The following is a 14,124-nucleotide window of genomic DNA, read 5'->3' as shown; positions in this document are numbered from 1 at the left end:
ATGATGAGCCTAAAAGGCATAACGGCGGGTAGAGATATTTTTGAAGCTGTGTCAGAGGCAGTTGAAAAGATGGGGGCTTAAATGTGACAAGCTCTGTGGAGTAACAACGGATGGAGCTCCGGCCGTGACGGGCGAGCGCGAAGGAATGGCATCGATGGTGTGCGCCAAGGTAAAAGAGAGCGGAGGTGAGGCTGTTAGGATGCACTGTATAATCCACCAAGAAGCACTGTGTGCCAAGAATGTCCAGCTGGGCGATGTGATGAACACTGTTGTAAAAAAAACTGTCAACATAATTCGAGCTAGAGGACTGTACCACAGAGAATTTCAAGCTTTCCTATCTGATGTGGATGCTGAATACGGGGATGTACTCTACCACTCTGATGTGTGCTGGCTCAGCCGCGGCTCTGTGCTGCAGCGGTTTTATTCGCTGAGATCAGAAATCGACCAGTTTTTGAAAGAGAAGGGCCGACCTCTTCATGAACTGAGTGACCCTCTGTGGCTGGCAGACCTGGCATTTTTAGTTGATCTTACTCATCATCTGAATACACTGAACAAGAACCTACAAGGCAAAGAACAGCTGGTGCCACACCTGTATGCGCACATGAAAGCCTTCTGTGTAAAGCTCCGCCTGTTTGAGACACAACTACGAAGCTTTAATGCTGCACACTTCCCTGCGCTGTCTGAAATCAAGTCTTCTTTTCCAAAGGCCGACCTTTCTGCTAAAAAGGAGAAATGTGTGTCTGTGATTGTATCTCTCGTGACAGAATTAAACCAGCGTTTCCAATATTTTTCTGTCATTGAAAAACAAATCAAGCTGTTCTCGACCCCCTTCCTGGTGGATGCAGAAGTGGAAGAGAGTCTGCAGTTAGAACTGATTGAAATGCAATGTGATGATTCTCTGAAGAGTCATCATCAGCTTCTCTCCCTCCCTGACTTCTATCAGAGTTTGGATAATGCCAAGTTTCCTCTGATGAGACGCCACGCAAAAAGAATGATGAGCCTTTTCGGCTCAACATACATATGTGAACAAACATTTTCTCTGATAAATCCGAACAAAAGCAGACTGAGAACCAGAATGACTGATAGCCATCTCTGTGAAGTCCTTCGTGTCTCAACCACCAAACTTTCTCCTGACATGTCAGCCATCCTTCAATCCAAAGGACAGCATCACTGCTCCCACTGAGTGCAATGTTCTTCACATTATAGGTGAGTTAGAAATACACACAGTATTCATGTGTCAATATGTCACCTCTAGTGTGTGGCCCGGCCTTTTGTTTATTTTTCTGTATTTGGCCCTCACTAAAAAAAACTTTGGACACCCCTGCTCTAAGGAAAGCTGTCTCGGGTGTGGACCAATCAATTTGATCAATCATACATTATCAGAGTTATGTTTTTGTTTGCATTCCGACCGCAGGTATTGTGGTCAATGCAAACATGACTCCTTATAAAAAAAGGTGTCAGTTTTGTTGCCAGATAAAAGGGTAAAAAAACAATTATCAACCATAAGACAATTTAGATTCAAGTTATCAGGCCAACTCCGCACTTCCGCAAGAAATATGGCTTCACCATGTTTTCGAAATCACCAAAAGAAAGCTATAAAAAAAACAATGTAACAACAGTAATCAAAGGAACTGTGATCCAAATTTAACAATAAACGATATACATAACATGTACGTAACGGCCAACCTAGTGAATTGAGTCCTTGACATTAGCAGAGGTATCAAGATATGAAATTTATTAGAACAATGGCCGTGGTAATACCGATGTTAGTGGTGAGGAAGCCAATGAATGACAGGGTGGCTGGCATGAATCAATGAGCGTCGCAAATATGCTCATAATGTCCCCCCCAATATATTGCTATAAAATAGATTTCTGTTTATGATTGTGGTCGTGGTTGTACTTTATTAATCCCTAATCTCTGCCATTACATACAATGAAACAAAAGGTAAAACAAGAAAAATGTAATACAATGCACTATTAGACATTATTGAAAGAAAAAAAAGTTAATCCTACGTGTTAGTGAATTTGTTAAATATTTTAGGCAGGAAATTCGTTTTCAAATTTACATTTTTTTCTGGGGGGGGGGGACCCCAGACCCTCTGAAAGATTTGGTTCCCCCCAATGTTGACTCCATGGCTACGGCCTTGAACTAATTCATCTCCCATCCTACCAGGCAAAGCCCCACTGAGGTTTGAACTAGTTTTTTCAGAAGTGACCTGGCCATCACAAATGATAGCTCAACAAAGTGGTCCATTATTTGGACATTTATAGCACCAAAATAATATTCATGTCCAGTCAGGCGGGTCAAAAAGTTACAACAAACAATACACACAAAAAATATAGGAGTGCAGAGTATACGAAAGGTAAAAAAGTAAATCAAAATAAACAAAAACTCACTTATTCACTGACTATTTATTTAACCAGGTAAGGCCCAATGAGCTATTTAGCTCTTTTTCAGAAGCGACCTGCTATCACAAATAGTAATATCTCAACGAAATGGCTTATCATGTGGACATCTATAGCAGCCAAATACTCTAAACGCACGTTTCTAAATGTGGAGGCAAAAACCAGGGAACCCAGAGACAAATCCACGCGACCACGGGGAGAGTGAGACACGAAACACTCCAAATATACAGCAGCAGGCGCCAGGGTTGAGATTGAACCCACGACCTCCGGCATACCAAACACCTGGCCACAAATGAAAGCTCTGCGAAGTTGTGTCTCGTGTGGAAATTTATAACAGCCAAATAATCGAGACGGGGCCAGTTATAGCATTAAAATATAACCCGCAAGCAGTGACCAGGCCAGAAACAGTATTTCACTTGTCAGTACCGCCCGAGGTAGCATCATAAGCCTAACAGTCATGGTTTTACGTGGCCGACAATTAATTATGTGATAGCGATTTCCATTGCGTAGGTCATGAAACAGTTCACGGCGTTGACCGACAATAGCTCAAGAGCAAATAATACAAACTCATCACGTTCATACTATCGTATGGCTTCTGATGTAGATGCAGAGCAACAACTTATAATTTCACATTCAGGTGAAGTCAGAAAACCAGCGTCCAGACAGATAACCGCTCCACCGACTGGATTTTGTGAAAAAGGGCTTTACAGCTCATCAGATTTCTCCAGGATAAATTAAGATTCGGATTCTGAGAAGTGACGGCAAGGTGGGGACTTGTTGACCTTGCTGTGGGCTCAAAGTAATATTAATTTGTTCAAGGTTTCACTTTCACATTAAGATTATTTTCCAATGTTGCTCAGTATTCTATTGGGATGCATGGCTAATTTAGATCATTTTGCTGCTATAAACGTCCAAATAATACGCCACTTTGTTGAACTATTGTGTCCAGGTCGCTTTTGAAAAATAAGTTAATACCGCAGTGGGCTTTGTCTGGGAGGATGGTTTAGTTTTATTTGTATGCATTTTGGTGATGTTTACCTCTAAATGATTTTCGCTGTTTTTTACTGTTTGTTGTAACGCTCTTACCTGCTCTGACTGGACATGTGAAAACGAGCTTTATAGCTCATCGGATTCCACCAGTATAAATATTCTGAAATTATTTTAATGAGCGACGTTCCCTGTACAGGCAGTACTCGACTTACGCACACCCGCACTTACAAACAAGCTTCCATGAAATGTTTTTAACATTGACTTAAAACACAAACTCTCACTTGCAAATTGAACCGTGGCACTATTTTGTCCAGCGGAGCGATCCTCCGCAAGATGTAATGAGTCAGCCTTGTGCTGGGAGTGTTGGTGCGTGTGGGCATTTAAATATATTAAATTACTGTGTTCAGACTTACGAACCGTCATACTTACGAACGGGGCTCAGGAACAATTTGTGTTTATAATTCGAGGGCTGTCCGTACTAGTGCATTGCATATCCAGCTCACCGTGAACAAAGGAAAAGTTGCAAATGTGAACTGCTTTATAGAAATTGAGTTACACCATGCACAAAAACTGCACTGGGTGCGTTAGTTTGGTTCATTGGTCAGGTTGGATATGAAATGTTGTAAGTTTATCACAAAAAAAACAAAAGTCAATACGTAACTCAAGCTATCATTTTATTAGCTTCTACAAATCGATAAACATTAACACGCTTAAAAGAAAGTTACACATTGGATGATTTAATATTAAAAACTCATACAACACTTTATACACACTGCATTCTTACAACTTATTGCCGAGGGTTAGCACAAGGCGATGACTTCACACGCGACCACTCTGACATGGGTCACGCAAACATACCTGTCAACCCCCATACGGTTTACCTGTATTCTTGTATAGGAAAATTGAGTAAAAAATCGTTTTTGTCTATTTGTTTGTATTTCTCCCTTGTGATGGGAATTTGTAGGATGAACGTTGAGATTTATAAGGGGCACGGGGAGACCAATAATGTCTGCATTGGTTTGTAATAAGGTAGGGCACTGATAAGGGGTTGACAGATATGCGCAAATTATATTTATACATCACCGCAAGCATTTTAGCCACACTAATCAGACACCGAAGAGGACTCTGCGACCTGACAGGTGTTTTTTTATTCAGCACGTTTCGGATTTCTGGTGCCACTGCTTACTGCCTGCAGTTCCAATAACACATTTGCCAAATAAACAGAAAATTCCGTAAATTCTTAATCCACCTGTGGATGAAGACATCGCAATATTATGTCTGTCATGGCTTTTTGTTTTTAACCATACTTCACCACGCTGGTCAGTGTGATTGTGAAGGTGGTTGGAGGGAGATGGTGTTGGGGCAGGGGAGCGTACAACAGGTTCTGATGAGTTTTGTATTTTTCTGTTTTTTTATATTTTGCCATATTGGCGACCCAGGTCACACTCACAAATTAGACTTATCTCTGGTCTGGAGTTCTCACCCTGGTTAAACTAAAAACTGTTAATTGGTTATTGCACCAAGGTTCATAGCGCAGCAGCAGCACACCAACCACTATACTACTTGCTCCATCCCATTGAAATGTGATGGCAAAAAAATAACACGCAAATAAAAACAATACCGCTCAGGTTTTTGCAGCCATGCTCCTGTGTAGCTCTCCGATGTGTTGTTGAGTTATTGTTCGGCGTTCTGTCCAACATGTGCTGGAAGCTTCTTCATTTGCAGTCCCTGAAGAGGCTCCCACCAGCCCATTGCAGCGAGACGTTGGACATTATGCTGAACAACACGTGGCACGAGCAGGAAAACACATCAGAGAGCTAAAAAAATATAACCAATCTTTCATAAAAATCCAAATAAGGGCACGATTTTGGTGACTAGCATTCCTTGACAATTGTGCACCGAGCCAAGGCGGCCAGGTGATCGGGCTCACAGCCGCACTCTTTTGGCTTCGTGATGTCCAGCCTCGTCTTCGGAGGGCTGCTTCTTGTCCCTCAACAAAGGCACAGCCTCCTGAGGTGCCCGGTCGATGTCTCCTCCCGTGGCCTTCTCAACCTTCTCACCACAACAGCGCATGAATGTTAATGAGCGCATCGGCCATCACTGGTGCCATTAAGACCAAATATGGCCTGCCGCGGTGGCGAGATATTAATTACCTCGCCTGGCATAGAGGTCGTGGGGTCAATGTCAATCCTGATGCCTGTACATTTGGAGTTTGCAGGTCTCTATCCCCATGGTCGCATGTATTTTTCTCTGGGTCCTCCGGTTTTTCCCTCCACATTTAGAATCGACGTGCATTTAGAGCATTTGGCTGCGATACATTTCCACGGGACGATAAGCCACTTCGTTGAGCTTATCACTTTTGAGTGGCCAGGTCGCTTCTGATAAAGAGCTACATAGCTCAGTGGGCCTTACCTGGTAATAAAAAAAATAGTTAAAATAACTAAAACTAGATATATATACACGTGTATTTGTAAAAGATTTACCAAGTTCACGGATTGGTGGACCTGATAGTTGGAGGGTCGGAGAGGGCGAGTAATCACACGTGCCCCTCCACACCAAAACTGTACCCAGACGAGATTGACTCCATGAAATCCACAGACGTACGCTTGACTACATACATTTTCACAGGGGGGGGCGCTTGTCGCCAATAATAAACCACACAGTGCGAGGGCCACCATGCATTTGAAACCATAGTGGTTTGACAGCACGATGATGATGGGAGGTGTTTTCACATATGTGCATGTCGGGGGGGGGGCGACAAGTCAGGGGCCACACTAAAGGCCACCAGGCGGCCACCAGTGGCCCGTGGGCCTTGCAAGACTAGACTAAAGTATGAACATTCCGGCTACATTAACACAGAACTGCTTTTTGTGTTCAGTTTGTCGTCATTCCTCCCCCACCCCGCACTTCCGATGAGCACGGTTGGCTACGTGCGGTGAAAAAGTTGAACGTACATACATCAGGACCCACCTTCTCCGCCATGGCATGCTTCTGTGTCCAGCTTTTGGCCGTGCTGACAAAAGATGGCTTGTTGTACTTAAACTCGGCCGACTGTAAGGAGGCGCATGGGAGGAGACAGAACGCACCATTCAAAAGGTTTCTCTTGCATACTACACCAACATCGGCCATGACCTATCCACTGCTGGACGACGGCCTCCCCCACATCATCGCAATCCTTCAGAGTCCCGCGATGCCACAATGCATCTAGCTCCTGCGCATGCGCTGATCTCATCGCTCCATCTCCGCGCTAGTCGTACTTTCGGGCGCGTTTTCCTCCTTTGGTTGTAATTCCACCATCAGTCGTGTCCATCGATTGTCAACGCTTCTAGTCACGTCGGCCTGCCCAAACCCACTTTTCTTAACAGTCAATATTAAGTCTGTTTCTCATCTCTAATCAATTGGTTAACTGCTGATAATCGATATTTCAATAGGTTTTTTTGCATGTGATTATTGGTAACGCAAAAAAAACTACTTTAGTTTAAATCGATTCTGGGGGACACACCTTCCCGCATGGCAAAGTGATCAAAATAAATAAATTCCAAGATGAAATTTGCCACATTTAAATGAAATCCCAAAACGTAAAAAAAAGTTTTGGTAACCAGATCTTGAACTCACTGAACCTGTGAACCCAGTTTAACCAGACGTGCACCATTCAATCTGGATTCGAACCCAGGAATTTCAGCGGCCTTGGCTCAGTGCTCCGACTCCCCTCCCCCACCCTCCGAGTCACCCGGCCCCCTCTCAATGTGTCAATAGTGAAGCTTCGCGGGTCTACCGAGGCCAATGACCAATACCTCAATTCTGTACAGGGGTGCCATGGTGGCTAGGAGATGTTAACTACCTTGCCTGGTGTACAGGAGGTCGTGGGTTCGATTACGACACCGACGCCTGCTGTATATTTGGAGTTTGAGTATCTCCACGTCGTCAGGTGAATTTTTCTCCGGGTCCTCCGGTTTTTCCCTCTACATTTAGAATTAACGTGCGTTTCGAATATTTGGCTGCTACTATAAATTTCCACGTGACAAGTCATTTCGTTGAGCTATCATTTGCGGCCAAGTAGCTTCTGAAAAAGAAGCTAATAGCTCAGTGGGCCTTACCTGGTAAAATAAAATAATGTATACAGTAGACTCTTGATTATCCGCATGCGGTTTATCTAATTTGTGGATTAACCATGCTCCTGAGATTTTAACATAAATGAATAACTCGTGGATTTTCCCCTAAGCCCAAATTAATAATCTAAAAACAGTTACATATTGACTTAAAGCTTTTGTGACTGCAGGAATTCATACTCTTTAGGTCTTTCGGTAAAGTCCTGTAGATAGAAGAAAAAATCACGACGTTTCAATCGCAACACAAGCAATTGTCTTCAGGTGAAAAAATACAGCAGGCTAACTGCAGCAAGAGGCTATAAAGGTTTGAGATGGGTACAATCCAAGGTAAGTGGGCGGGGCTAGAGATGGAATTTACAAGTAATATGCCTCGGCCATTGTATTGCTAGAAATGAGCCATTGTAATATATCTAGCAATACAATGGCTTCTTCAGCACCGTAGTCGTGGGGTTACATTAACAGATTGACATGCTAATCTCTAGCAATACAATGGCCGAGGCATATAACTTGTAAATTCCATCTCTAGCCCCGCCCACTTACCCTTGGGTTGTACCCATCTCAAACCAAGATAACCTCTTGCTGCAGTAATTCTCTCGCTATATTTCTCCTGCCTCAGCAGTTCGCCTGCTGTACTTTTTCACCTGAAGACGATTGCTTGTGTCGCGATCGAAACGTCGTGATTTTTTAAATTATTTTTCTACCTACGTGACTTTACCGAAAGACCCAAAGAGTACAGTTACATACTGTTATTCTTGACATGTTTATTACAAGTCACGTGCTTAAACCGAACAAATATGTGCTCCGGTTAATACGAAATCCAAGTTATCGCCTCTACAGTACAGTACTTGCATATCTTTACAAGTGGGCAGAGTTCGATTTTGATTGGCGTGGCTCTGCTATCCACTTAGTGGGCAAAGTCCTCTGCGAGGGAGCAGGAAAGTGTTGTCACCGGGCACGCGCATCATCAATCGGTCAATAGTTCGTTTGTTGGCATAGAGATACGCGGAAAATGAATATTTTGTTTATTATCCGCGAGTTTTTTTTATTATCCGCGGTCGTTCCTCCCCGTCATTAGCGCGGAAAATCGAGAGTCTACTGCAGTTTAGTTTTGAGTACAGGGCCACCCAGCACCGCCCAACTTAATCGTTGGAGGGCTCCGGGAAAGGCAGTGGGACGGACGGACGTACGTACGATGTCGGGCATGAGCGGGTCATCCGGGTTAGGTTCCCCCATCAGCTGCTGCACAGACGTGAGGACTGTGGACACGTTCAGCGAGGGCCTCCACGCGCCCTAGCAGAGAAACAGACGAACCACCCCCCGCCCGCCTCAAGCCATTCAGCCCGTTGGAGCAAGTGCCGTTCGCGAGCAACTGTGGGAGGCCAGCACACGGCACACGAGGGGGTGGCATGGACTGCACCACGCTTGGCCACCTACGGTCTGCCCAGTGCTGATGTTTACACACTGACAACGGTACTCATTTAGGGGGTGAGTCGAACTAGGGGAGGGGGTCATGACAAATTCAGATGTCGCCTGCCATCGATGTTAGCCAAGGCTAGAGAGGTATCCAAATCTCGCCTTTTATTTATTTTTACATTTATTCTTTGAATATACAGTAGAACCCCTTTTAACGACTAATCGCTTGACGACAGGCCTTCATAGAGCCCAATGTGTTCGCTTACCGACAATTCATCGGTATATATTAATAAATGCATTGATCAATAATTTTGCGTTTAATGTTTATAATGTTGTTAGTATCTTTATGTATTAATGTCAATTGTTTTAAATATTATAAAGTACGGTTTAAAGATGTATTTCCTATACTCGCTTAACTATCAAATCACTTAACGACCGGTTTCATGGAACCAATTACCATCGTTAAGAGGGCTTTTCTATTGTATGTATTTTTATTTTTTTCCTTCTAACGCCGTGTTGTTGATAAATGCGTTGAGTCTTTCACTGCACGCACAACCGCTGTACAATCTTTTAAATGTTCTTATTTTTTTATTGGGTCTATGGTGGGCCACGACAATAATACATAAACCTTGAGCGTTATAGAATACATGTGTTAAAATAATACGCCTCGCGTGACCGCGGATCGTGCCAAATTAAAATCGCGAACCTTATTTGGCCTCTAGGCCATAAGTTCCCCACATCTACACGAGGATACGCAGCACCAAGGCACTTTCCGAAATACATTATTTTGTTTAATTAGTGAGAGCCAGGCGAGTGTGAAGGCACCTTGGGGGAAATAAGCACCTTAGGTGGCATCTTGAGGATGTCGAGGCATATTCGGCCGGCCGTGTCGATGTTTGGGTGATAGATGGGCGTCAGGAACGTCACCTTTGGGGGCTCAAATGGATACCTGCACACAGATGAGAACAAAAAATAAACCAACGCTTTAATCACGTACACCAACTGACGATACAAAATAATTATGTGTGTTGAACTTCTTTTGCACCATACGTAGCAAACCGTGCTAATCAGACAACAAACTATCACAAAAAGCATTCTAGTATGGTCCTCTTGCATGTACTGCTGGGTGAAGGGCTCCCCACTGTTGGTTGTGGAGGTTGTTTGATAATACTACTCCACCATGCTGGTTATTGCGGGTTGATCTTTGAGGACCCAGAACTGGTTCAGTTCTCACTTGCCAAAGATGTTAACCAGAGCCGGGAAATAAAAATTCAGGTATCCAGGTTCATAGCGCATGGGGCTAACCATTGCAACAACCACACTCCCCATTATTGTCCATAACACTCCATAATAGTGAATATAATGGAAGAGGGGTGGGGGTCAGGGATTAATATGAAACAATGTATTTTTATTTCACATTAGTTTTGTGATGGAGTTAAGTGTCCCTTTGTTATATCCCTCCTCCCAGCATTTGTCCTTTACCTGTCAGGTATCTGCACCTCCAAGCTGAAGATGCCTCCCTCGTAGGGAGTGCCCGCACCTCCCAGGATCTCTAGATGGAGACAAGATGCGAATCCAAGCCGAGACAATCCACGTGATGCAATCACCTCAAAGGGGCACTCGTGTCGGCCAGGGCATGGGTGCGGAACGTACGGCCCCCTTGGGCAAGACACGACCCACAACTGCCATTAAATAAAAACAACTAAACTATTTAAAATTTTGATTTGAAGCTTTTGTGACTGCAAGGATTCATCTTCTTTGGTTCTTTCGGTAAAGTCACGTAGAATGAGAATAAAATAATGAAATAACACAATAAAATTCTCAGCGAGAATTTTTTGTTTTATTTTATTATTTTATTTTTAATTTGACCAGGCAAGGCTCCACTGAGCTATATAGCTCTTTTTCAGAAGCGACTTGGCCACAAATGATAGCTGAACGAAGTAGCTTATCGTCACGTGGAACTTTATAGCGGCCAAATGTTCGTATATTAAACGCACGTTGATTCTAAATGTGGGCAAAAAACCTGGAGGGCCCGGAGAAAAATCCTCGCGACCACGGGGAGAACACGCAAGCTCCAAATATACAGGCGTCAGGGTCGGGATCGAACCCACGACCTCCTGCATATCATGCAAGGTAGTTAACATCTCGCCAACGTGGCGGCCCACAGCCACAAGAAGCCTCCCACTTCAAAATGGCCCCCGAATTATATTCTGTATTCTTCAAATTATAAGACACTCAAAAAATACGAGTCCCAAAGTTTGAGCCCTGTGTAGTTACAAAAATCAGGTGTCACACTCAGCTACCTGATTATAAGATAAAGCCGCATTTTTTGCATTTAAATACAGGGAAAAAAGTGGCTTATGAACCAGAGACTATAACAAAACCTGTCATTGTAGCTTAGCTGCACTCATCGGACACGAGATGTGAACATTTTCAACTTGGCAATACGGTTTCGAATTTTAGTGCACGCTACAGTTACCTATTGTTTTTCAAGTAGCACTGAGCACACAGCCAATGCATATACTTCTAGCGTGGTCAAAGTTATGCACTTTGGTAGCATTCTCCCACATGAATAATGTTCATCAATTCTCAAGGGCTGGAATTTATCCCAATTAAGTTCCGAACCAAATCTAACGCAATGGGTTTTGTTCATTAACCGATGACCAGGCCTGAGACCATTAACTCGCCGAATTTGGCGAAACTGGTTTAAAAACAGGCCGCTACAAGCTGGCTTCAATCCCACCATCTTCAGCGGGTTGCCGTTGTTACAGCGCTCAGACCGTCCCTCCGAGCCACATCCTCCGCGTGACAGCGATGATTACAATCGGTATGGTACAACGTGCAGGGGGGGTGACGGGATGAGGACTGACGGGCACGCAGCTCCCCGGACGCCTCGTCGCAGAGCCAGCACGACACGCCGGGCGGGGGCTCGCTCGCCAGACGCTCCACCTCCCGTGCCAGGCGTGACACTCGCTGCATCATTGCACCCCGGATCGCCTGCTGCTGCTGCTCCTGCTGAACTTGCTGCTGCTCCAGCTGCTTCTTCAGCTACTGTTGCTCCTGCTGCTGTGCCAGTTGTTTCTTCTGTTGATGCTCCCAGCTGCTCCTGCTACTGCTGCTCCAACTGTTCAGTAAACTGTAATGAAATATACGTGTAAACATCGTCACTAGGGAGACAAAGGCGGCCGGGTGTGGTGCTGGCCACCCACCCCCTCGTGTGGAGTTCCGGCCTTCACAGGTGCTCCTCCTCGCTAACAGCACTTGCCCCCTACAGTCTGTTAAAAGGCTGCACGGGGAGGATCTTTTGTGCGTGCGTTTGGACGCCCCTCTACTACCACACGTGTTGTTATACAGTGCGTGTACAGTCAACCCGCGTCACGCGGGGTCTTATTTGACCATACTTCACCACGCTGGTCCGCGCGGGGGTTATAAAGTCTGTTGCCACTCGTGCCGGGTTCGACCCGGAGAGTAGGGGGAGAACGGAGCGTCTGTTCAGGTGGCCAGGGATTATTGATTTGTACCACGTGGTGTGGTAACGCAATTGCCTTGAACGTTTCATTACATATTCTTGGTTCTTTCGGTAAAGTCACGTTGAAGGGAAACAATTAAATAATATATCCTTATTTTTATAATAATATATTATTATAAAGACAACACGAAGGACCACACAAATATTCCCCTATAGACTTAACAGACGGGTTAGTGCTGTTAGCGAGTAGCACCTGTGAAGGCCGGAACGGTAGCAAACGAGTTGGATGGTGGGTGGCCTGCACCACTCCCGGCCGTCTTTGTCTCCCTAGTGACGATGTTTACACAACAGCACGAAGGCACACAGAGACAAAGCTCCCTCGTGTAGCCTGTGCCAGACTGTAGGGGCAAGTGCTGTTAGCGAGCGGCACCTGTGAAGGCCGACACGGCACACGAGGGGGTGGGTGGCCAGCACCACGCCCGGCCGCCTTTGTCTCCCTAGTGACGACGTTTACACAACAGCACCAGGGAACAGTACATTCGAGGCCTTAAATGTTAACATTCCCCCCCCGCCCCCTTCGCATATTGATTTTTTCATCAACCTTAACCGTACTTACCAAACAAATATATGAAGTTTATAGAATTACGGTAAATGGAGCGGGGTGGTCACACAAGACGTCCATTATCTGTAGCATTTGGTACAACAACAAAAACCACACGTACCGTTAAAGCGAGGTCACGGGCGTGAGGAGGGTCACGGGCGTGAGGAGGTCACGGGCGTGGTGAGGTCACGGGCGTGGTGAGGTCACGGGCGTGAGGAGGGTCACGGACGTGAGGAGAGTCACGGTCGCCGCTGCGTGAGAGGGAACAGCAGCCTGGATTTGGCGCGCTTTTGCACTCGTCCAAGTCTCGCGAGATCTCGTTGACAATCCCACGGGCGGGGTCTGGGCGGGGGGTGCAGGAGGCAGGGCTGGATAGGGGGCGGGACCGAGTGACTATGACGTCACGGACGTTATTAACATAATTACAATCTACGTTTGTATTATGATGTTGGTTTAACAGATAGGGGCCGTCCATAAATGACGTCACGCGATTTTGGACGATTTTTGACCCCCCCCAGGTCACACGACGTCACAAAAAGTCAGACACCCCCCCTCGAATATGACGTCACGAAGCTCTGCCCGCCCCCCCAAAAAAATATGAAACATGCTTTAAATCGCTTTAAACTATTGTCATTGTAGTGCGTATTTAATATGGCGCTGCACTCTGATGTAAGAGAAAACATTTATTAAAAAGTCTATTTAATTAAGTAGAACGTGTTGTCTATATTTATTTAAAGTTGCGCATTTTGATGTGACGTTACATTTCTCAACCCCCCCCCCCCTTCGTCACACATCGTCACAAATGTCTGACCCCCCCCCCAGGTGCGTGACGTCATTTGTGGACGGCCCCTTAGGCTTTCGAGGATTTCTCAACAACGTCTGGCTGTCCGCCTGAATGAGGCTGCTAACGAAACGTTACGATACTTAAATTTTAAATGTTGTAGTGGGTTTACTCTCTAAAACACAAGCGGTGATTGTGAATGTTGTAGTGGGTTTACTCTCTAACACACAATCGGTGATTGTGAATGTTATAGTGGGTTTGCTCTCTAACACACACGCAGTGATTGTGAATGGTTAGTTGGTTTACTCTCTAAAACAAAAGCGGTGATTGTGAATGTTGTAGTGGGTTTACTCTC

General features: G+C 45.0%; 1 protein-coding gene across 2 annotated transcripts; it reads right to left on the bottom strand.

The window, feature by feature from the left end:
- Positions 1–4,053: 4,053 nt before the first annotated feature.
- UBE2T (ubiquitin conjugating enzyme E2 T) lies at positions 4,054–13,299 on the bottom strand. 2 transcript variants are annotated; one of them, XM_076054285.1, is made up of 7 exons: positions 13,110–13,299; positions 11,789–12,054; positions 10,401–10,470; positions 9,762–9,867; positions 8,697–8,795; positions 6,355–6,447; positions 4,054–5,448 (listed from the first exon to the last, which is right to left on the bottom strand). In XM_076054285.1, exons 2-7 carry the CDS (start codon positions 11,898–11,900, stop codon positions 5,323–5,325), a joined length of 606 nt encoding a protein of 201 aa, XP_075910400.1. In that variant the 5' UTR covers positions 11,901–12,054; positions 13,110–13,299; the 3' UTR covers positions 4,054–5,322. The 2 variants fall into 2 exon arrangements, with proteins under 2 accessions (XP_075910400.1, XP_075910401.1); XM_076054286.1 differs by having other exon boundaries at positions 6,367–6,447; positions 13,110–13,296.
- Positions 13,300–14,124: the final 825 nt, after the last annotated feature.

The sequence above is a fragment of the Petromyzon marinus genome, chromosome 65 (genome assembly GCF_048934315.1).
Source record: "Petromyzon marinus isolate PM22_M1 ecotype Great Lakes invasive population chromosome 65, UKy_Petmar_22M1.pri1.0, whole genome shotgun sequence".
In the NCBI taxonomy this organism is placed as follows: domain Eukaryota; kingdom Metazoa; phylum Chordata; class Hyperoartia; order Petromyzontiformes; family Petromyzontidae; genus Petromyzon; species Petromyzon marinus.
This window is presented reverse-complemented; position numbering and strand designations above follow the sequence as displayed.